Source organism: Ochlerotatus camptorhynchus, unplaced genomic scaffold, assembly GCF_037179485.1.
Source record: "Ochlerotatus camptorhynchus isolate MF236.1 unplaced genomic scaffold, CSIRO-AGI_Acam_v1.1 ptg000004l, whole genome shotgun sequence".
Classification (NCBI taxonomy): domain Eukaryota; kingdom Metazoa; phylum Arthropoda; class Insecta; order Diptera; family Culicidae; genus Ochlerotatus; species Ochlerotatus camptorhynchus.
The window spans coordinates 949,004-974,416 of NW_027040496.1; the positions used below are offsets into that span (position 1 = coordinate 949,004).

The window sequence follows — 25,413 nt, forward strand, 5'->3', positions numbered from 1 at the left end:
TGACCACATGAACATAATTAAATAATTTTGTAATTTTTATGTTAGCCTAATTTTCGAACAAAGTTTGTTTTCCCAAGTGCATTGCGTCTAGAAAATCGTCCCGTGAAGGTTTTATACGAAAATATGTATTCTGGAAAAACTTGCTTGTATGCAAGAATCACTATTACATTTGTTGTCTGAAACATATGCAGAGTGTGTAATAAATCCAACCTTACATTGGTTGTAAGAGAATTTTTTTTCGGTTACTTATGAGATAGGATAGATGTTTTTTTTTCAAATTAGCTCAACCATGCGAATGCAAAATCATGTAATGAAATAAGTTGTGCTAATCGTTTGGCAAACAAATACAACAAAATCCGTTAATATTTTTATATGAGTTCAGTTTAACAAATTCACGTTTGCAACCCTTTTTTACTCATTATTTGCAACAATAAAGCAAGCAGTGATGATACCGGAAGAGGCAGAGCGCACTCGGCTGTCACATTATTCTGTTTTGAATAATTTATTCCGCTCTTTTTTATCCTTTCAATGATTAAATAACTGAAATGAACAACGATTTCGTACCTTCCACTGAACGCCTATGAGAACTTCAGGCTGTTTTAGTTGATCGAAATGCATACCGAAAAGGAGACAAGAACAAAAACCGTTTCTCTCTTCCAAGCTTCTACGTTTCCACGCTAGTTGCAGTACAAAGCATGTGTCGGTGAAGTCTTTTTTTCGCTCATTCACTGATGTCTTTTGAATACAACTTCCGCCGACGGACGGTGCTTCGTAGTCGTCGTCGTCGTCGCCGCTGCGTTTATATCTAATTTCTCACGTCGGGAATGCTCAAGAAACACGAGCTCCGATTGCGAAACTCATGTGAAAGGGGTTTGTCGCGTGTGGCTTTTTTGGTTGGTGTAGAACTGTATGTACCATAGGTGTAGTACACAACAGTATCCGCAGTGCTTTCAACTGCGCTCTAATGCCGGGTAATTGAAGCACTGGTGGTAGGTACTAGAAATAATTTTCCCATTATCTGAAAGGCACTTACAAATGGCCTGCCTTTCCTGGTTCATCAAGACGCACCTTAGCCGCCATTTATTAGTCGGAGTGATTGTTTGGACGTTGTTAGCGCAATTTTAACACAGATTATGACGAGTTTAACCTGCGAGTTAATGACAGTAAATAAGAGCGGCATCTTTTCAAAACCTACGCGAACGGTGTTGTAGAGAAAATCCCAGTTTTCACGTTAAAACAAAAAGAATGTATAGTTTACAAAACATTAGACCATTTCACGCTAATCTTGGACTTGATTACCTGTGATTTTGATGGAAATCTCACCCGCCCACAACGTTGGTTATTGAAATACACCTACTCTGCACATTCTTTTCTGTATACGCTAATCATTATTTAATGACAGGTAATCAGAAACTCAGTCAACACCTTCTTTCTACACTATTGAATTCGCTTGCTATCGACCCAGCACATGTTTTTCTCACATGTAACACGTGTTCTAATCGGCTCGAGCGGGTATCAGCTTACGCACCTCAGATTTCCTTTTAATTACGAACAACTGATCCGAAAGAAAAGCGTGCCTAAAAATGTGACTAACCATATCGAGCTACGATCACGGCCAAACCCAGAACGGTCTAATCTGACACACATGTTTTTTTTTCCTTCTAAAACCTAGCAACAACAGTTATTTGAACTCTGCGGAGAAAATCCAACGGAAATTTAGCATTTATGCCCCACCGGTGGAATATTTATCAACAAGCGTACATACTTGCATTGATTGTGAAAAATGCCATAAATTATTTGCTCTGATGTTTCTTCTAGTTTATCCGGATTGCTTCCAGGCGAAACCGGCCATTGGTTCGAGGAGAGGGGATAAAACAAATGAATTATTTCTCCTTGCACTTATGATGATTGTTCTATCATATCTCTGGGCACCAGTTACCACTACTGCATTCATGTCGGCCCGAGGTGATTAGAAGTCGTTGGGTTTTTCTACAAAGTTGGCTTGTTGCACCCAGAAGTGAACGGGGCATTCGACGGAAAGTTGACGCTGAATAACAGCAACAGTATTCAGACTTTGGGTGTACACTTATACATTGCGTATGATTTAATTCAGGCCTCTGGCAACAAATCAAGCGCATACAATGTAAATGACCTGTCAGAGAACTTGAATTCCAACGATACCCGTTGCAACTGCCCGTAGGGCGAAGTGTTTCAACAAATAGTATTGGAATACTAGCACCCGTGGAAGCTCATTTCCTCATTTATCACCGAGTTCCAATCAAGAAGACATTTTGAAGATCCAACCATGATCATACCAGTAGCGCAGGCAACCTCAATTCGTATGCAATGCTAATGTACATCACATAGCCCACTAAAGATAAGGTTCAGGCCTATTGTGATGGTCCTTGAAATGGGAGCCTGCTAGGCGGTAGGTCGGTAGGTAAAGTAGGTCTACTGCGTTCCGTTTCGTGCTTCGATGCACACGAGTAGTAATGCACTTGAAATGGAAGCTTCCAACCGAAGCGGTGCCAAACAGCCTACGACAGAGCGAGCGGTGTGGTGAACTCTGTGGTTGATCCAGTGACTCAGTGAACTCGTATGAAGGTGCTATTGTTATTGTTGAAATTGATGCGTCGAGAACAATTTCACAAGGTAAACTCAGATGCGATTCGCCAGCTTAAGAAAACTTATTTGTTTGATTCCAATGTGTTGCGTCCTTTGGTTTACTTATTACTGGTCGTCGCTGTATTTAAAAAGAGATCATTTTGAGTGTGTCGGGCAAAATGCAGTCATGTTGGTTCCAAAGAATAACAAATCATAAGACGGCCCACATTCATATGGGGGAAACTTTTTATTATGTTTTTCAACGGACCAACTCCTAGATTTATCCCATTAGGGGGGAAAATCACTCTAGAAAATCTTCAGCTCATTCGGATGTTACACGAGCTGGCGCTTTTGATTTTAAATGTATATGGGGATGTTGGTTGAAATGTATGGAGAAATAACATTCCTACACTCTTTCGTGCATAGAACTGGTTCAGCAAACTCGATTAAGCTCATAAGCTCATAATTTCAGCACACGTAGCTTAAACTATAATGAACAACTTTGCTAAAGACAGCATCACTATTCAAGTTAGTATTATGGAGATATTAATTAATTATGTGAATTCTGCACGTGTCTCAACTAGATTACCACAAAAAATAAAAGTTCATATTTTCCACAGGCCAACATCCTGGCTCGTGTCTTTTGGTGCGATAACCACTCTTTGATGGCGGTAAGCTCCAACTCGGATTAACTTTTAATACCGTCCCTGTTTGTATGATCTGAAAAATGTTTGCTCAGAATTATGTTGATTAACTCTGATGTCGACATCAAACCAGCCGGACATTCTTGATCGGGATTTAATCCGAGGATAATACCGGTTGGAGCTTACCACCATGAATGTTCCAGTTCTTTTTGACGTTACACGGCGCTTTTGGTTTAATGTTCATATAGGAGATATGGTTAAAATTTTCATGTACATAATGCTGATATACATTCAGAAGCGAATATCTCAATAAACCTAACTGCGGATTCATGATGCAATCTTGAGCAAAGTTGTTACTCATTTATTGAACTTCAAGTTTTGAAAATCTGGATCAAATCAAGAATAAGATCGAGTGTAGGAGTGTAATTGTATGTAAAGGGTGTCCCACATCAAATTGCATCAGGGAAAAAAACGCTGTTGAAAATTACCTAATTGACCTTTTTCAAACTTTCAGACAATAAAATATAACCCATTAGTAAGCTTTTGGCATATTTATTTCATTCAACTTCAATACCTTAACCGTACGCTCGCACCTTAACTCCACTCATAAGGTTCTGTACAACATCTGGCGGCAGCTTCTTCTGTACGGAAGCCCACATTTTCTTCATGTTTTTCTCAGATTTGACCTCCTTTGATGCTTCCGTAGTGCCTGCTTCATAATAGCTCAGTATTTTTCGATGGGCCTTAGTTCCGATGCGTGGGGGGGATTCACTCCAGGACAACATTTGAATAGTGGCACGAAGCTATATTCGGCCAGAAGATCGTAGGGCCCTCGTGTTGCTTGAACAGAGGAAACAGCCGCTTCTGTAGACACTCCTTGAGGTAGATCACCCCGTTTACAGTCCCGGTAGTTACGAACGGCGCACTCCGTTTGCCACATGAGCAGATCGCTTGCCAAATCATGTATTTTTTGGCAAACTTTGAAAGTTTCTACTTCCTTACTTCCTCCGGAAACTTGTGCGGGGCGGTGAAGAACAGTAGCCCCGGAAGCTGCCGGAAGTCCGCCTTGACGTAAGTCTCATCATGCATGATACAGTTTCCGGGCCCGTGGCTTTCCCACCGTATTTTGCCGTTCGTCACGATTTGGAGCCTTCTGCACTTTGTACGTATTCAGTCCCTCCCGGTCCTTGGCTCTCTAAACGAAAGACTTGGACATATTCAACTTTTTGGCCACATACCCTCACCGAAGCTTTGGGATTCCGCTTAAACGCTTTCACGACACGCTTATGATCCTGATCACTAATAGAACATCCATTCTGACCGTAGTAACGTTTAACCACATGCCTCACCGTTGACTGCACGATCCCGAGTTGTTTTCCGATGTCCCGATGAGAGAGTTGTACACTCTAAACAACATCTACCCCAATTTTCAAGAGAAAATACACAATGGGTAATTTTCTACAGCGTTTTTTCCGTGATGCATTTTGATGTGGGACACCCTTTATTTTATCCGAATTCGCCATACAAAATTCAAACTAAAAGCGCCAGCTCATCTTAGAACCAAAAGAGCTGAAACTTTTGGATAATGGTTTTCTCACCTAAAAGAACAAATCTAGGGGTTGGCCCGTGGAAAATTAGAGCTTATCAATATTGTTTGTTGTTGTATGAATACAAAAATTGTTAGTGGCAAAAATTGACCCAGAGTTGCACAAATTGCATTCCGCTGCACAATGGGATTTTTTTAAAAAGTCATTTAATGATAGGATATTTAAAGAGTGTGCCGTTTAAAATCCACACACACTCAAATTGCTCTAACTTTTGATCCGTTGAGTAAAATTAATTTTTTTTTAATCTTTATTTTGGTGATTTTTAGCCTTAGGCTAGTTCATCTCTTAGGTAAAATAAATTGAAATTTTTCGTAGACATAGTTTAATGTGTATTGTTTACACTGTGTGAGTTGATTTCATCAGGTACGCAAAAAATTTCAAAATAGCCCCGAAATAACAGTGCGTGCGTGAAAAAGTTTTGCGCGAGTACTTTAAAATTAAGAAACGGACTGTTGATGTTTTAATTGTTTTTATTTTTCTGAAAATTGTACCGCTGAGCCTTGAGTATTTTAACTCTTATTTTCAATTTGATACATACGATTATGAAGGACAATTTTAGCTTTGAAATGAAATCTATTTTATTAAAGTCGAAAGACATTTCACTTAGTAATCAACTGTAACACAATTTTAAGCACTAAAAAATAGGGTAAAATTTCTTATTTTTGCCTAAAACTACCCGAAAATGATTCGTGCCGTGCACAACCACCTAGGCATTCTACTTCTAGTAAAATATCTCACTTTTGATGTACAAATATCTCATCATATCCAGCGGCATTAAATGCCTATTTTTAAAAAAATTTTACATTTTGCATTATGTTTTATTGTGTTAACCAAAACAACTTATTTTTATTTACCGTGTGTATTTCAGGGTAGCTACTGGATTTGAAAAATGTAATTACAGGTTTTCCTCGGAAATTCCGAGGATTGTCCAAAAACGTAGAACATCAACTCTTAGTACAAATTTAGAACTAAGATCGGAGAGGTGTAAAATAAAATGCAAAATTGACAGTAAAATATGATGTATGCTCAACCAGGGTACAAAACATAGTTGAGTCCTACTGAGAGAAGATATAAAAATCTATTCTAGGCCGCCATTGTAGAAAATCCTTACTGATAGAACTCGCGCGGAACTGTACGGAAAAAAGAAATATTTTTAGAAAAATTCTTAATCCGTGGTTGTGGTTTATTGTGCTGTAAGTGACACGGTGGCCTAGTGGCGACCGTTTTTGCTTACTGAGCAGAAGATCGTGGGTTCTATACCATGCTCCTTTACATTACTTAGATGATAGGGTCACACTATTTGCTTACCATGCATTTAAGGATCGTGTGAAAGTTAATCAAGATCCAATTCACCCTTCCCACTAGCTAAAAGGTATTTCCCGTGACAACCATGGAGATACAGAGGTATATTCGGTCTCTAGTAATAACGGATGTCGAACTAACAATCTTTACCCTATCCGATGATCGTAAGGATGTGGCCGGCACCGTAGTTGACCATAAAAGTACTGATAACACATACACAAGGTCGAATGCTACTGGGTCATTAAACCTCATGTTGGAAAGTAATAGATTGAACTTTGAAATTCTCTTAGAAAACAAAGAGATTCAGCGAATATTATGCGGACTATCTACGGTAGAGTGCGGATGGAAGACGGACCGTGGAGAAATTGCAAAAATTGGGCGACCCAGTGAAAATGGTTCTCGAAAGCGACCCAACTTTAACAATAAGAAGAGACGCACAGCGGGCAAGGTCCGAAGCAACACACACGTTCCATAACTGTTTATATAACCTTTGTATGACTGTGTTTGGTTGTAAAGTTTACTTAACATAATTTTATGAATCTGTGTTACTTCCGGTGGATCGATCAAGCAGAAGCCGACCTGCGGACCCTTCGCAGACTACGAGGCTGGCAACGTGTGGCCATGGATCGAGTAGAGTGGATACGATTTCTTCGGACAGCAGAGGACATCAAGGCCTTAGCCTGAACGGTAGTATGGTATATCAGGCAAAAATAATTGAGATCTCGGACTAAGAAATGTTTGATGATAACGAACTAAAAAAATGTTCATAATTCTGGAACACAAAGTTTCCAATATTTTGAGGCTGGGTCATTCTTGAGCTAAAATTATGTGGAAAATTCCTAACAAATGCTAAAGATAATTCTAGAAAAATTCTGCGAAGAATTCCAAGACAATTCGAATAGAATTTCAAGCTTACTTTGAGAAATATTGTATGAAAATTTTAAGGAGAATTACATGACTTTTTAAGTAGTTCTTAAGAAAGAATTATAAAGAGTGGAGGCATATTTGAAGGAATTTCAGGTAGCATTCTTAGGGAATGCTGGGAAGAGTTTTTTTCCTTGATTTGTTTTCCGTCGATCTTGTTTCCCGTCTTATCGATCCATCAACTTATGAACCGGGGACCAACGGGGGCTTTACTTCCCTGATCAGAGATTTTATATGGATTGAACCCAGGCCAGCTTTTCACCCCAGCTGGTAATCACGCTTATCACTACACCACCGGCGCCGCTAACTGGGAAGAGTTGAAAGTGAATTAAACATACGATAAGCTTAAGCTTAAGGTTGCAAACATGCCACTATCCATAATTATCAAATTAAATATTTTCATAATTCTCTATGCAAACAATGCGACTACGTTATACTCATCCAAGAGAAGGCCACTTTTTATCAGAACCGAACCACGGCGTTTCTATTAAATGTTAATCAATAAATACATCGAACTGAAAAATGAGGGCTCAGCTTCTGAGGACTACCGATAACGATTATAAGAAGGGAATCGAGTTCATTTCAAAAATATCACGAATTCTTGAGAACTATGTGAGTATTTTAAGGATCTTCTGGGTGGAGTCCAAATAAATTCTCAATATACAAAGAGAATCTTGAGTAGCAGTCCAGAGCTTAGCTCAGCTCAAAAGTATTCTGAAGAGAACTGAGGGATTTCTGAAAAGAATTTCAAGGGAAGATTTTCAATTCAAAAATGAATTCCAAGCAAGAAGAATTTCAATAAAATGAGGTAAATTCCAACGGAATTTACAGTAAAATTCTAAATTCTTGAACTTTAGCTACATTCTGAAGAGAATCCTAAGGTTTCTGCTTTCTAAAGGGTATACTAAGGGAATCCTAAGGAACTTTTCAAGGGAATTTTGCTAGGCATTATGGAGAGTAATTTAGGAAAATTTTCAGCGATTTTTCGTTGAAAAAACTAGACCTGTGTACCGACCCACATAGAGTCGTTAAATCAAAACACCAATGAGTTTTTCATTGAAAGTCTGAAATGAACAGCGATTTTTTCTCTTTTCGATTCTTGTGACGCAAATTTGAGAGCAGATGTTCGTCTAAGAAAACAACTTTGTTTTACACACCTATAGGAAACTCAGACTCTTTTCTAACAGTTTCTTCAAGAAAATCAATGTTTCGCCAAGTGAGTGCAGAGCTATTAACAAATGAGCAATTTGTGCGAAAAGTTGTTATAACTGGCATTGAGTTCTAAGAACCACATTGGTCACACCCAGATATGTTCCGGATGCCCCTGGGGAAGTGAAAATAATCTGTCGTAAACCTTAAGACTTCACTGTGCACAAACTATGTATACCTGTTGTATGGCCATTTTTATATGATTCAATGCATTCAAGTGTAATATGGCCAAACATTAGGTTTTAAAAGTTGGTGAACAGAACACCGTAAAATTTCAGATAATTTCTTGCTATGCAAAGTTACCTAGGGTTCCTCGAATGATTATGTTATCCAGAAGAACTTGATGAAATACTTGAGAATTCTAAGCTAAATGCAATTTTTAATAATTTGTTTGACGTTGAACTACGTCTTTGTGGACTATACTGGGGTGCCATTCAAAAAATTGTGTGACGAAATAGTGTCAGGTTTTGAATCCTTATAACATGGTCATTAATAAATGAAATTCAATTTTAATAACACCATTTTATTCAGATTGAATGTAAGATTTGTTTAATTTAAAGATGATAATTGTTTATCAATGGTAAACTATTTATAATTGATCAAAGTTTTCAGCCGTAATCATTTACGTGCTCGATCGCTATGGCTATCGAGAAAACAGAGAGATGAGCCGGTACCACTTAGTAATTTTTGCCTTTTTTTTCTATACATTAACCTACATCAGAAAAAAAACTGAAAAAAGGTGTTGCTAAGAATGCTAATCTACATGCTTAAGTAAGGAAAACGTAGAAAATTTGACAGCATTCACATGAGGTTACTGTTACTGAAAATGCAGCCAACCTCCATTTCAGAATTCCAACAACTTTTCCAATGTTTCAGAGATTTCAGCTATTTTTACCAGGCCTTAGGCTTGGCTACTTCCCCTCGTGCTGGAAGTTAGCTTAAGTCTTACCCATCCGGAAACCTGGGAAGGATCCTTCCTTTCCTTTCAGCTACAGACCTATTAGCCTTCTCTCAGATAAGCTTCTTGAAATGGTGATTTACCGGAACTCGTGGGCTCTCCCTGAGGGTGGAACGTTGTCTGTGTTTGCAGATGACACATCCATCATTTACAACGGTAGGGTCATCGGAGTTCTCACTGCCAAACTTCAGAGAGGCTTGTCCTTTCTTAGTATTTCAAAAATTGCATGTTCCGTATCAACGCAGTTAAGACCAAAATCATCATTTTCCCACATTCTCTAGACTTGTTCCGTCAGATAATAATAACATTCGCTAAAACGGCTCAATGGTGGAATGATCCAAAGAGGTTGTGTACCTCGGACTAACCCTAGACAGGGAGCTTAAAACTAACACTAAACGCAAAATCCTGATGTGATCACTATACCAACTCATAAACAAGAAATCCTCCTTGTCTCTGAAAAATAAAACAACTAAATAAACAACAGGATTTCCTAAATGTTATCGAATATGGTATGCCAATCTAGGAGAGTTGTTCCAAATGCCATTGCCTAGAACTGCAAATGATCCAGAACAAGATCCTTGGGGTAATTCTAAACAGTCTCCCACGGACTCGAAATTCTGAGATCCACCTTCTCGCTAGAATTTAGACATTAGAAGAACGGAGGGTATTCATTCTGTCTGAGATCAGATCATCAGATCATACGTGATCTAGCACGTTAGGTTAATTCAATCTTAGTAGGGAGAATAAAGAAAACTAGTTGACAACGCAAATATTAAATTAGAATAACTAATGATTAAAAATGTAGAGCCAGATAGGTCAATCAATTGAAATGTTAAATCAATGTAAAATCAGCATCAACAGAAATAAAAGAAATTAAAAAAGGGTGGTTGTTGCATTGTACACTGAAAAAAGAAACTAAATCAGAGAGGGGGTAACTATAACCCAGTTGTGAGTCACTTTTACTCATTCGTATGGAGAAATTTCTCAAAACGTAGGCCATTCAGCGCATGAGTAACCTACTCTTTCAAAAAATGTCTCCATGCGAATGAGTAAAAGTGACTCACTCTCTGAATAAAATCAGTGTAACTTACAATCTCGGCTAGAAAAAATAAAGAAGTGATTCAGATGCATAAGGCCTATTGGATGGTCTTAACTTGAAAGCACGACCAGAAAGCAGGTTTATGTATTGAGTGAAGTTATTCGAATGGAAAAGACCTATCACATGATTGGACTTTCAGTTCAAAATTCACTCACCATGCAGCACTAGTGTCATTTGATTCAAAAGGCTTGCCTAAGCAATCTAAATTCACTGAAATCGAATCTTATTCAGAGAGTGAGTCGCTTTTACTCATTCGTATGGAGAAAATTCTAAAACTGTAGGTTAGGCTTTTAGAAATTTCTCCATACGAATCAGAAAAAGTGACTTACTGTCTGAGCTAGTTTCGTTTTCAGTGTTTCAACTAGATAGGAGGTTGCTGTCTTTAGTAAAGTTATTCAGATGGCTAAGACCTATTGCATACTGCTCAGATTGAAATTCTCATAACTGTTGGCGCTTATGTACCATTTGACTTCTGATCGGGGCGTCACAATATCAACTTCAATCGACAAAATCGATGCGACGTAGAGACTGCTAGCTTTCTTTTTCAGTTGAAGTCGAAAAGCTTCGCAGCATTCTAGAACCTCGGTCGGCGTCTACAAACAAATTTAAAATCGCTTGTCTCTCTTTCTCCCGTCATTTCATTGGTGCTCTTTCCACCCTTTATGCAATTTGCGTTGCAATTTTTTTATCGAAAGAAAAAAAGACAACAAACTATGAAAGTTATTTTTTTTTTAATAATTACTTTATTTGTACAGGCTCAATCAAATAAACTTTACAGAGCCGAGTTATCATTTTCGTTATAATCTGAAAGTTTTGAAAACTATAACTATAACTAGAACTTGTATGTATGGGCTTTAATCCAATCTATTTGGAGTTTTTGGAGTTTAATATGCTACAATGAAGCAATCAAATGGACATTCCATTTATTAAATTACAACATTTGTTATTTTGTAAACTTTTTATTGTGCAAAGCCACTTGTCTGTCATAGTTCTGAAACATAAAGATTTGTGATGATAGATGCACTTTGAATCCTAATGTTGTTTTATCCTTACTAACATAACTAAGTTCCCGAAAGTTGGGTGAACATGTTTGGAACCTGATTAATAATAAAGAAACTGATTTTCTTATTTAAAAAATTGAATCCTAATGATAGGATTTATTCAATAACCACCCATTTCAAACATTTTTATAATGAATTGTTCATTCTGGATTTCAATTTCAAAATCATTTATTTTTTTATTAATATATTATTGAATGGAGCAACAAAAAGAATCTCGTAGTCCTACGACAACAATGCGGTTGTGCTTTATTGGGGGCCTTAATACGCATTGAAAGAGCAGTGGGTAACAGAGTTGTAAAGTTGACCCACCCTAATGTAGAGTACATACTTGAAAAAAAATGCTAAGAACAGCAAAACGTAATCCCGTTGGATCCTCCTAAGAAATGTATTTGTAACAGTAGAGTATAAATTGCTGAACAAAAGGACGATAAGATTAGCTGCTAAAGCATGTTAACCTGCAAGATACACCCCTTTAAAGATAATATTAAAAAATTATAAAAAAGGACGTCAATCCTTAAAACAAAGAGATAGTCATTTACTTCCTGCTGCAAAAATGTGAATATTTAAAGCATTTACAACTTTGTACAGCATTTCAAAAAAAAAATTGGAGAATACAAAGTAAAAAGCTATGGTAAAAGATGCTTTTTAAGGGGGTACTACCACTTGTACTCCATTTTCACCCTATAACTTCGTCCACTTGAGAGATAGAAAATTTTCGTCTGCAACAATGACTTCATCTACAATGATTTCATAGATGTGCATCAATTTTAATGAAGTATTAAACAGTTAATTTTTTAACTGAGTATACACAAGCAAAAAAATTTCATCACTCAAATAAAGTATTTTAAAAATGGAGAAACGTTCTAGAAGACATTGCTACACTCAATAATTTCGTCGTAAATAGCCATGCCCCACATTTTTTGATTTCGGTCCACTGTGCGGCATGACTTCCAAGCGCATTCCTATTGTTTATTATAGCTTTATCCACGAGGTCTCCCTTAGCTCAGCTCCCTCAGCAAGGCCACGCTGGAGGAATTTTTCGGTCTAGGTCTAGGAATTTTTCGGGTTGGAAAATTTCTTGACTTCCTATAGAGAATGATTGTACTTGCCACACAATTATACTAACGCAAAAATGGTACAGGTATCGAAAGCTCTCAATCACCAGGGAGGTGCATCTAGAACACTAAATTAAGAGCACGCAATAAGCTAATATGCGATAAGCTTGAAATGCCAATAAAAAGAAGAAGATCCACGATATGTTTAGCGGATTATCCAGAATCCATAATTAAAATTAAATCTTGCTCAAAACATTCAATCACATACGCGGAAAACCAGCCAACCAGAGTGATCTCGGTGCGATCGTCATCAAATAATTGCTTACGACCTTCCCACAACGTGTTACCACGATAATTCATCAACGAATCGATTGTTTACAAACAAAACCTAGAAATTAATCCGTGCGAACCGCTACAGCCCAGCCGCAGGCGGCAGACCACACAAATTCACGTTCGTGCTCTCTTTCTCTCGTTTTCTTTCCCTTTCAACTTTTCATCATCAGATATACCTTGGCATACGAATTAGATTATAGTTCAAGCTATTTACTACTACTAGGCCGCAAGCCGCCGTATTTAGCGGCTAATTATTGACCTGCTCTCGTTTTTTCCTCTCGCACGTTGCTCGATATAACCGCTCGCATCTTTCTTGGTTGGATTCCAGCGAAATTTGCCCCACGAAAACAATGTATGTATCTTCCCATGGTTTCGATCTAATAATAGACCTACGCGGAAACCGGACATGAGCATCGCTCTTCTGTGTAACGCGTTCGCATAATTTTACTACAAAATTGGTCTCGCTTTCAAAGCGAACCCGATTGTTTATCAACAAACACCGAAAGCGGGGTGGATTTCTAGTGAAACCAATCATCCGTAACAACATAAGCAGAGTGCGCAATGTGTAGGTAGATACTTACGCCGATCTTATCCAGACTTCGAAGCGAAGCCTCGTGGACGTTGTGGAAATGGACGTGAGCTTCCTTCATGATCGGTTCTTCCTCTTCGTCCGATTCGCCAATGTCGGATGTCATCGGAGTACAGCTGAGACTTCGCGCCTTGCAGTGGATGGGATCGCTTACGGACCGCTTCATGATGCTGGTGGTGCTCGCAATGAGACCATGCGCTAGCTCAGATGCCACGTTGATCGCTTGCGGTGGGTCGATCTTGAACGTGGGAACGATTGGTGAATGCATCTCGAAGGAAGAATCCGGTGAAATGTTGAAATGAACCAAGCGGGTGGCAACGGGATGCGAATCAAGTTCATCCTCTTCCTCCACGTCCGAGTGGGACGGTTCACATTCATAGGAATAATCAAAATTCTCGCCCCAAATGAGCGTACGATTTGTCAGGTCTGCTATACGAACGGTGCAGGACAATCGACGGAGGTTTTCCTCCGTCAGTGTTGGAGAACCGCATCGGCTTGCGTCCGAGCTGTTGTCACTGGTTAGGGATCTTTTGCTTTGGAGCGGCTTCTGCACCCCTTCCAAACTGTTACTTTTCTTTTTGGATGAGAAGAAGCTGAGCAAGTTGGAGTGGGATGGTTGTTTTGGGATTTCCGAGTTCCGTCGCTTCTGGAAGCGCTTCCGCAAAGCTAAGGGTGTTTTGAGAGCTTCCTCGAAGAAAGCTTTGGTGGAGGATGACTTCCTGATTCTGGTGGGAGTTTGCGGAACCGGGCTTTGAGAGTTGGGAATGTGTGTTGGTTCAGGAAATAGTTCTTCCGGGTTGAATGGTTCGACCTCCTTGACCGGTTTTGACTGGAGACAAGTTTCTTCCAGTTTTAAGCTTTCCCTACTACTGCACGTATCGTACTGATCCTGCTCCATCGATTCAAAATCCGAATCAATGAAGGACGCATCTGCCGGTGGCGTTAGCAGATTTAGTTTATAATCTTCGACTTGTTGCACTTCGTCCCGATTTTCAGCGTGGGCTTTGATCGGTGTAGAACTTGGTAGAGTCACAAATGCACGCGAATGATTATCAACTTTTGACTCCGTAAATTGCACACTTTTCATTTCATCGCTAATCTTTGGCTTCTTGAACACCGAGTCGTTCGCAGTCGTGTCCGATCCTGACGAACTGAGACAGTGCTTTGTATCTGTACTATTTTCAATAACACTTAAATCATTCTGCTCCAAACACGAACGTTCACCTTCACGACACACGTTTTTGCAACAAACACTTGCATTATGATGGCTTAGATCACTGAGATATTTCCGGATTTCCTGATCCGAGTCATCACCCACAAGGATCTCTTTGGAACTTTTTAACTTTGGCGTTTCACTTGGCACTCCCAGCAGCGATTTGAACTCCAACACATTCTCAAACGACGAATCGTTTGCCGTTTTCAGTAGTGCCATAAAGTTTTTATTGAGTATCGGTTCCAGTATCACGGCTTGATTGGATCCCGAGGGACATTCGAAAACACTCTTCACACTGGTTGTCACCTCTAGCACACTACCACCCGGATGAGCGCCGTCACCACACTCGCATTTCTTCATCGTAGCACTTCCATCCGTCTTCTTCGTCGTATTTGACACCAACGTTTTCATAATAATCGTTATCTCGGAAGTTTTGGTAGTCGTGACATTCGACGACGGAGGAACCACGTTCTCCATCGGTTCCTCACCGCTGCTAGTGGCGGTTGCGGCGGCGTTTTGCGTATTACTCGCCATCGCTCCTTATCAACACAATTTTTTATTTACACAGTGATAAGCCCTGTAGGTACTTTCTTATTGCCAAACACAATCGTTCGCCCTTCGCACTACGGCAAATCTATCCCACTGGTGAAAGATCCAGAGTTCTTGACACACATTTCTTCGGGAATAAAGTGGATCAAAACCTGATAAATAATGTTTAGATAAATTCGAACGCCTCAGCGCAGCAAAGCTGCTGACTGCGTTAGTTTCCAAATCGGAACTGAGGTTAGCGGTTTCTAGACGCAGATCGCTGCTGATCGATTCTCTACAGCACAAGCACACATACACAACACACCGGTTAATCATAAACACGCGTAAGGAATAACTAATGCGGCTAATTACTACACGACCCGCGTACACGTTAGTTAACGATCGAACACAATAGAATTATGGGAACCGAAGAGGGTTCTAAATGGACATTGCATGCAGCGGATCAATCACTGCTCACAATCGTCAACCCTATGCAACAGCGTACTTCTATCAATGCAATTGATACACTGGCATATTTGGTTTCCCGGCTCAGCTCATCCTCCCCGCAAGCCCATACTCCATCCCAAATCCGCCCATTGTGTCTCGATCCCAATTCCCGGACACCACCAGCTGCGCACGGGTCAGTCCAAAGATAATAGCTATTACTGCGTGATCCGAAAGTCACACTCTCCACCACCTCCGGTTCACGTTCAGTCGACGAACGTTAAACAAAAACAATTAAAAAACAAAACTTCCAGATTGCAAACACTGACTGCGCGTCATTAGCTGTTCGACCAAAAATATACTTAATGATGATGGCTATCTCTACAACTTGGGTCGTCCAATTTTCAATTATTTACGAGACAACAACATTCGATCGTCTCGTTGATTCCGTTTGATCCGAGACCACCTACTTAGGAGGAACTTCGAGCAGTTGGAATGGCTGTGAATTGTGTGCGTCATTTCTGGCCAAAAAGGAATTATTAGCCTATCTTGGCGAGATTGGTGGTGTACATGCTAATAAGATCGATGGTTGTCGATGACTAATCCCTTTTTTTTAGAAAGACCAAGGAAAGAGACGCTGACAACGGATAAATATGCTATGACTAAAATAAGAAACAATTTCTATTATCAAAAAGGCTTAAAATTGTACATTGTTTTTTTTATAATAAGACCATAAAGCATAATTAAAATGGTGGTAGTGGTTTAATTCTTCAAACAAAAATCCCAATGTCTGGGAACACGAATGCTCATTTCTATGTCCGAGGATACACAAAATGTTCTCATACCAGGACCAATGCTGGATTAACATATGAAGACATATCAAGAAGAATGGTAACTTTGCCAGAATCCAAGCGACAGATACAGTAGCGCTGCTCTCGAGTGAAGTAGTTAGGCATTGAGGGCGATTGCAAGTCCGAAGAAAACATCTGCTAGTTCTTTAAGCTATCGAACCTCGTTGATTTTACCCTTTTTTTTTCCTTGATTTGTTTTCCGTCGATCTTGTTTTCCGTGCTGAGCACCAATGCTACTGACGCCAGGGAGGCAGCTCCCACACCTGGACCCTACCTATCGACCCATCAACTCATGAACCGGGAACCAACGGCTTTACTTCCCTTCCGAAGGAAAGCGTGATCATAGATGTTATGCCTCAGAACATCCCGGCGGCGCCGACTGGGATTGAACCCAGGCCTGCTGGGGTGAGAGGTAATCACGCTTACCACTACACCACTGGCGTCGCTACCCTTTTTAATATACACTCAGGTCTTTTTTTACACGGGAGATACGTACCGTGTAAAAAAAAAACCGTGTAAAAAAACCTACGAGATTTTGATTTTTCGCATGCTTAAATGTTTTTAAAAAATCGAATTTTGATGCCATTTGTAATTAGAGCATGATATGGTCCATATAGACATATTTTAAAAATTTCTATATTTACACCAAAAATTGTGATTTTTTTTAAGTATTTCATTCGATTACTTATAGCTTGAAACGGATAATGTGATTGGAAGCAAGTCGATAGGTTGTATCGTTGTCGAGAAATCGTTAAAAACGTACCGTGTAAATCGTGGAAAACCGTGTAAAAAAAACCGCGCAAAAAAAAACCTTGTGAAAAAAGACTTCAGTGTACATACTTTTTTGAATTTGAACCCCTCTAATCTGTATGCCCTTCAAACTAAAAAAATGCTGTAACGACGTTTAGCATATGTGATGAGGTCATGCACGAATTACGTAAACATTTTTTTAGGTCAACATTAGAGCCATTTCCCCTAGCTACTAATTGTCAAATTTAATTTTAGATAATTTTTAGAAGTCCAAAATTTTAATGTAGTAGAATTATTAAATTATACTAAGATACATGTAACTTTTTCGCCGGAGCCGGTGGTATAGTGGTAAGCGTGACTGCCATCTCACCCCAATGGGTCTGGGTTCAATCCCAGCCAAGGTCGGTGGAATTTTTCTGAGGCATAAAAATCTCTGGTCACGTCTTTCTTGGAAAGTGAAGTGAAACCATGTGTGTTTGAATCATCACAATAAGTTGCAGCAACTTCTTTATGACTGAAATAAGTCGTATATAAGTTTCTACAATTGATTTGTGACAAGCGTGCCACTAGGGTGGGTGCGATATCCTACGTAGGTGTGGAAGCTGCCTTCCTGCACATTCGATTGCCGTCAATGGATGACAATCGATGTCCGTTGGTGATTGGTACTAGATTGCGGAACAGAGACCGACGTTAAATAAAGGAGAGAAAACATGTAAATTTTTCAAAGGGCACTAGGCCGAACAATACTGGGCCGAATAGATCTTTCGACTGAATTTATAAAGTGATAAATTGAACTAATAAATTCGTATATAAAACAATAAAATTCACAGAATAACATTTAAGATCTCGCACTAAGAAATTTGATGAATTTTACATGAAGATGTTTTCACGATTTTGAGGTAACGCCAGTTTTCACATTCTTGAACTTATCAAAATTTCAAATATGACAACATCTTACACTTTAAAAAATTATGACTCTTGGATTTGGACAAAATTTGAGAACTCTGACACCATGAAGAATTATATAGAAAATTTTCAAAAGAATGCCAAACGAGTTTTGAGGAGAAAAAAAAATACTGAAATATAAGTTCCCGGTTATTTTCCAAAGTATTATGACAGACTATTTTCGGCAACACAAATTGAAACACTATTCTCACTGGATTTTCTTACGAAAACACTTCGCTGAATGCATGCAAACGATTCTTTATGCTTTCAGCTTCAATTTGACTATATTTTTACCACTGAGAAAAAGCAATCTAGCAAGGTTTTCTTGAAATGAAACACACGCACTACAAATTGTAGCTGATTTCGAGTTGCCGATAATAGAACAGCAGATTTACATGCAGTTCAAATGGAACGGTTGCCGAAGAAAAACTGGTTGCCGACAATACTCGCTCTCACTAGAGAAGATTGGAGCTTTGTAAAAGCGTTTCAAACCAATACTGCATATGTGTGCGTTCCTTAGAGAAAAAGGCTATAGAAAGAAGGTCGCTGCTTAGGTTGCCGAGAATACATAAATTCCCCTACATTGAGAGTAAAACAACAACAAATTACGCCAAGTAATTCCCAAAAGTCTATTATGGGGATTATGAGTAGAATTCCAAGGAATTCTAAGGCAAATCTAAAGGAATTTCAGGGAGCACTTTAATTGGATTCAGAAGAAAATATAATATCCCATAACACACATGATATAAAAATCCTGACACTACTTCTAATGATCAACTACGGCCTGAAAATCACTTAAATGGTAATCAAACTATCAAAGAGATTTCTGGGAAGAGCCCCAATGGATTATTGACAAGAGAGCTTACGACCAACAGCTTACAAAAATTCACAAAATTTCAAGCGCATTTGAAGAAAGGTTTAAGGGAATTTCTAAGAAAATGTCATTCAATTTGCGAGAGGGCTCTAAAGAGAAGAATTCATTGGGAATTTTAAGCATATCTTGAGGTAGAATCCTAAGAAATAATTTAGTTAAATAAGACATATTTTTCAAGATCCCGTACACCGAAGTTTAAGACGCAGGATGTAGACATTTTTCAAGATTTTGAGATTTTCAGAATAAATTCAATGAATCGGATCTAAGAAAGCTTTACAAGGGTTAGAAATTTCTGAAACGTTTGTTAGTGAGAAAGAATGATAGTCTCATAAGTGTAACAAGGGTGTCCATTCAACTCCAATTTGTCAAGTCCCTTTTTTCCCGGTTATGAAAAACAACCTAATTTCAATGAGGAGATACATCTGTCACTTAACTGATTCAATCCCACGGGGTCTTATGTGTTACATAAAAAACTGTCGAAAATCACCGTTCAGTGATAGTCATATAATTTCTTCAGCAGCAAATACTACAATACGTCTTCTTTGCAGCAAAAGTTTGAGATGGGATTTTCATTAACATATTGATGAACTAGATCTCCAAAATCTCATGGAATTATGAATTCGCATAAAATCAAAGATTTCCCTACAAATATGTTGCAGGGTAGCCACTGAATTTAAGAAATTAAACTCCCGGTTTTTGCCAGGTTTTTCCTGAGGCCCCAACATATTTTTCCCAGTTTCATATAAATAGCTAAAAATGTAAAAAAAAAGGAATACCTGTATAATTGATTTCAGCAGTTGATGTCACAGGATAAATAGCAACGACATTTTAGATTTAATACAGCAAGCCTGAGGAACCCTACACACTTAGAAATACCTAAACTTACACGTGACGGAATCTATCTTTGACATAAAGGATGAGACGTAAACAAACATGTCATGTAAAATTAAAAGCTCCGAGACCGAAAACTTCAAAAATACGTTTGATTGAGCTGAATTTCACGTCTATTATGATTCAATTTTATGTCAAAATTGACGCTCGTATATGTCAGTCTCAGAGCAGCTAAATTTACATCAATTTTTCTAGGTGTGTATTACACCCCTCTGTTGAGAAGCAACGAAAAATTTCCAGAATTTTTTTAATTTCTTAGGTTTCATAATTACTATAATCTTGATATTTTATTAACGTCTGGAATTTTAAATGTTCTTAAATGTCACAGAATTTTTAAAATTATTTATGTTACATTTAAATTATTCAAAGGGCACTAGGCCAAATTTGACAGATCAAGCGTACATTTTTTTTAGAAAACACTGAGATCAATGGAATAGCATTTGAACTCTTGGACTATGAATTGAGGGTGAGGCTAGGCTAGGCCAGTTTCTCACATTCTTGAACTTTGCAAGAATTATGACTTCAAATATGGTGTACTTTAAGGATCTCAGTTTTAAAAAGTCTCCTGGACTTAAACATAATTTTAGGATTCCAACACTTCGAACTCTTGGCTAGATAATTGTGATGAGAATGCCAAACGAGTTTTGAGGAGAATTGTAAAAAAATTCTAGGTAAAATTATAAAGGAATTCTGCACAAATTTTCAATAGAATTTGACTTAAAATTTCAGGTATTTAAAAAAAAATGCAAGGAGTACTATAGGTGAATAGCGGTGCTGGTGGTGTAGTGGTAAGCGTAACTACCTCTCACACCAGCAGGCCTGGGTTCAATCCCAGTTGGCATCGCCAGGATGTTCTGAGGAATAACATCTCTGATCACGCCTTCCTTCGGAAGGGAAGTAAAGCCGTTGGTTCCCGGTTCATGAGTTGATGGGTCGATAGGTAGGGTCCGGGTGTGGGTGCTGCCTCCCTGGCGTCGGTAGCATTGGTGCTCAGCACGGAAAACAAGATCGACGGAAAACAAATCAAGGAAATAAAATACTATAGGTGAATTTAAAGGTAGTTCTGAAAAGACTATTGAGGGAATTATGGGTAGTATTCTAGGGAACTCTAAAGCAATTTGGAAGGCATTTCAAGGAGCATTTTAAGATAATTTTACAAGCCTATTAGACTTCAATCCTGAAATTACAACTTAATGATCACCTAAGGCCGAAAATCACTTAAATTTTGATCGATCAATTAATCAGAGATAAATTCTAATGAGAACTGCAAGGAGATATGGATTATTTCAAAGGATACTAATTCTAAACAAAGCTTTTCGTTGCACAATTTTAAGCTAGTTTGAAGATAGTTTCAAGAGAATACGTTAAGGAATTAGAATTTTGAAGAAAAAAATCAGAATGTTTCTGAGTGTTTGGCAGGAAATTTTCAGCATATTTCCAAAGCAACGCTGAGTAGTGTTAAAAGAAATGTTCAAGGAGTGTTTTAAGAGAATTACCAGAAAAGGTCAAGAGATCCTGAGAGTCTGAGAAAAATGTACACGAAACGATTATTATATTCATGTATTTCACTTATACATTTTTGCCAAAACACAGCCTTATGCATTCCATAAGACAAACTACATAGGTCCTATAAGAATGCATAAACGGTATGTGTGACTATATTTCATTTGCCGCATGATCTTCATTAACTTTTTGCAAGACATCTTCTTATTAGTTGACTAATACATTTTATGAAAAATCGACAATAGAAATTTGCCAAAAGGTATAAGGGATTTTCTATCCGTATATATAGAATTCTTCATTTTTGGAACAATTTTTCCTAAACTCCAAATGGCATACCACGAAATTCCCAGGAATATTCCAAGCGATTCGTAAAGCTCATAATAGAGAGCAGTTAAAGAAAAATATCGCGATAATTTTTAAAAATACTAAGATAAAGTGAAGAGTGAATTTCACGGGTTTTCTGGAGGAAACTCTTAAAGTGCTCTGTACAGAAATCTTATTTTTATGGAAAAAAAAATCTAGGGAATACCAGATAAGAAACATAAGATTATTAAGGGGAATCCTGAACGCAAAAGTAATTCTAAAAATATTGAAATGATCCTAAAGAAATTCATGAGAAATTCGCCAAAATATCCTGAGATAAATTTCAAAGAAATTATGCGGTAAATTTTTAGATTCCATACACAGAATTCTGAGACGTTAGCCGAGAAAAAACTTCATATTATCCTGGAGTTTAGTTCTACAAGCCAACGGAGGCGAACCAGCCTCAGGCTGAAAGCCTCCCTAATAAAGAAAACTTAATTTCTACAAGCCAAATAACATTTTGCGGAATAAAAAGATATGTTACCAAAATATTTATGATTTTCCATATTGTCCTGGAGATATTTTACACGTTGATCGAAATCTTGTTCTGATGTCCTCCCTGAATGTTTGAACATTTTGCACTTCGCGGAGCTTCATAACATAATTTCAAATGTTAAAATGTGTTAAAACAAATAACATTTTTGTCAATCATCCCGGAGATGTGATCTTAAAGTTCTGCAGACTCAACAAGGTATTCTTCTACGATGACTCGACTAAACTTTTAGAACGGGTAAACCTTCGTGGAGCCCCATAATATCATGTTTGGCTTATTAGGTTCTCCAAAATGCCTGGAATTCAGATCTTGATGATACAACAGACTACGTGACTTCACTAGTGACAAAAGTTACTTCGACTCTCGGAATAACCAATTTGTTTCCCGATTTGTCATAGAAATTCATGGGTTTTTCCCGGTTTATTTCTCGCTGACTTCTAATTCCCGACTTTTCCCGGTTTTCTCGATTTCACGGTTCACTTCATTGATAGTTTATGAGATCTTAGACTCTAAGATTTTCTTCTTCTTAGTCTTCTTCTTCTTCTTCTTCTTTATGATTGAAATTTTTAGCCATCGCATACTTAAGTAAATATTAAACTTCAACATTCTAAAGTTTTGATTGTACATTTGTTCTCTTAAAACTGATCGTCATGAGCTTCTTTTACTGATTGGTATGGAGATTTTTTTTTAAATCGTAGCTTACTCATGCGTTGAATGACCTACATAGATCAAAATTCTGAATTTTAATTGTGATGTAAACATTCATTCACGTAGACTTGTATTTCATTTCACGCAACCGAGCAACTTGCAAACAATGTTGTTTACAAAGATGGGCTTTTGTATAAAATATTTGCTACATTGCATGAAATGTTTCAGAAATTCACATGATATATAATGTAAACGTATATGATATGTGACGCTCCATTTATGTGCATCATATTGAACAGAAATTTACACTACTTTTTCGAACTGTGTACGCTTAAAGAAAAATTTTCATACCAATGAATAAAAGTGACTCACACCTGAGTAAAAGTTATTAACTCTCTGAGTTAGTCTCGTTTTCAGTGTGCAACGCAACGAACACCCCTGTTTATCACTCGGTAGCCAAAAAATGACTGCAGTCAAAGTTTCAACGTTTCCCTTACTTAAGAATTTGGGTTATCATTCTATGCCACTCCTTTTTACTTTGTTTAGCTGATGTAGGTGAATGAATAGCAAAATGCTACGATGTCCACGCTGCAGCGAACAAGTTCTAGATCGACCCGTCCAATGTGCAACGCTGAATGATTATTCGGCTTCGGCTGGTGTTGTTAGGGACCAACTTTCTCTTGGCTGTGTTAGGGGTGAGCACCTTGCGGTCGAAGAAAATGTTTGAAAAATTTGAATGTTTCCATACTTCTTAATTTTTAGCTATTTAAATATTTAACATTTATAATGTGTGACATACTACACAAATCCTTTAAAACTGACGAATCGATCGACATACAAATCATCAAAACACTGATTATTTATAAGTTATAAGCATTTAAAGTCTGATCAATTTTCGTTGCATTTCCCTGGATTGGCTTCCCGAAAGACGTAGTCCTACATCAAAGAAATAATACACAGTACAAATAGAATCGTAATAATTTTCCCTAAAGATCACCATAAACAATTCGCGCCATTATAATAAATTCTGCAATTTTTGCGACATCATTTAATGTTCCCGCGATTTTCATGACAATCCGCGACAAATCCGCGAAAAAAAAAGCCTGTGCCTGTTGTAACAGCTCTGCCAATATAAAAGTTTAAATTGTAAGCATATGAGTCATTCTGTACTGGTAATATTACTTCAAAATATTTTGCAACTAATAATGGAAAACTGGATAAAATTTGAAAAATATCTAAAAAACTGGAAGATTTCAAAATTTAACTGTTTGCGGACTGGAAGAATCCAGTTTAATCTGCACAGTTCGAAAAAAGTTGTGTAAATTGCTGTTCAATATGATGCACACAAATGGAGCGTCACATAGCAGGCGTAACATTTGATGACAGCAAAAAAGCTTTTGTAAACAAACTTTTTAAGGCCCTTTACACGCGAACCGAAGTACGCTCACGCAAACCAACAACATCATCGGATAGAGGCAACTCTCACCTTTCCGAAAGTGGTATTGGTTTACGTGCGCGTACTTTGGTTCACGTGTAAAGGGCCTTAGAAAGTTTGTTTACAAATGCTTTTGTGCCGTTATCAAATGTTACGCCTGATATCATATAAGTTTACATTATAAATCGTGTAAAGTTTTGAGACATTTAATGAAATGTTGCAAATATTGTATACAAATCCATTGCCCATCTTCGTAAACAATATTGCTTACAAGTTGCTCGCTTGCGTGAAATGAAATACATGATTACGAATTTTTAGCTGTGTGGAATGTTGGCATCAGCTCGGGCATCACTGCTCTGTACATCATAATACACGATAAATAGAAAATCGTGATAAATATTCCTTAAAACAATTCGCACCATTACAAAATTGTTTAAACAATCCTTACAAATACTGTATACTTTTATGCAGATTTTTAATAAAATCTTACATTCTCTGGTTGGATGTTGGTCACAAATTATAAGCCCTCCCCTCTTAGAGAGTGACGTACTTTATGAATATCTCATTATACAAATCCAAGATCATCAACATGTTACCCACTGACCCATAGAAAGCCGCGTGCACCTGCGATTCAAGAACATCGATCGAAACCATCAGTTCACGAAACTAACATTGCATTGGAAGCGAGCCGCAGTACAAGACGCCATAAATAATCTCTAAAAACACGCTTATTCCTCTGCTTGCACCGTGTTGCGGTTGATTAAAACCCTGTTCCTGTTAGGATTGCAAGTCAGCAGCTGTGCGCTTGTGAATGTTATTTACGTTATGGGGTTATGATGGCATACATCCAGAAACCGCTCGTTTCACCAATTGCGTACGAAAATGGCAAATAAACGCTCGTTACACACGACCGCTATGCTCCTTTCATTTCTAAATGGAACTGCGAACAGCTTTCGCGATATCGAATTTCCGCGCACTATTCACTTAAGTGTATGTGGGTTAGTCATTAAACAGTTGTAGTTTGAACGGTGCCATACTGTTGTATTCCATCAATAGACTTCGTTGAGTATGTCGTAGACAAAGCACACGT

The 25,413-nt window shown here is 38.1% G+C and overlaps 1 protein-coding gene across 3 annotated transcripts in view; it reads right to left on the reverse strand.

The window, feature by feature from the left end:
• The window catches only part of loco (locomotion defects), a 147,875-nt gene that overhangs the window by 79,003 nt on the left and 43,459 nt on the right, over positions 1–25,413 (reverse strand). Inside the window, exon 1 of one of the 3 annotated variants that reach the window (XM_065236791.1) lies at positions 13,378–15,277. The exons of the other annotated variants lie outside the window; for them this stretch is intronic. Within the exon in view, the coding sequence (XP_065092863.1) occupies positions 13,378–15,132 (1,755 nt within the window). The 5' untranslated portion in view covers positions 15,133–15,277. Of the gene's footprint in view, positions 1–13,377; positions 15,278–25,413 lie in introns of those variants that run through there. 3 annotated transcript variants of the gene reach the window in all.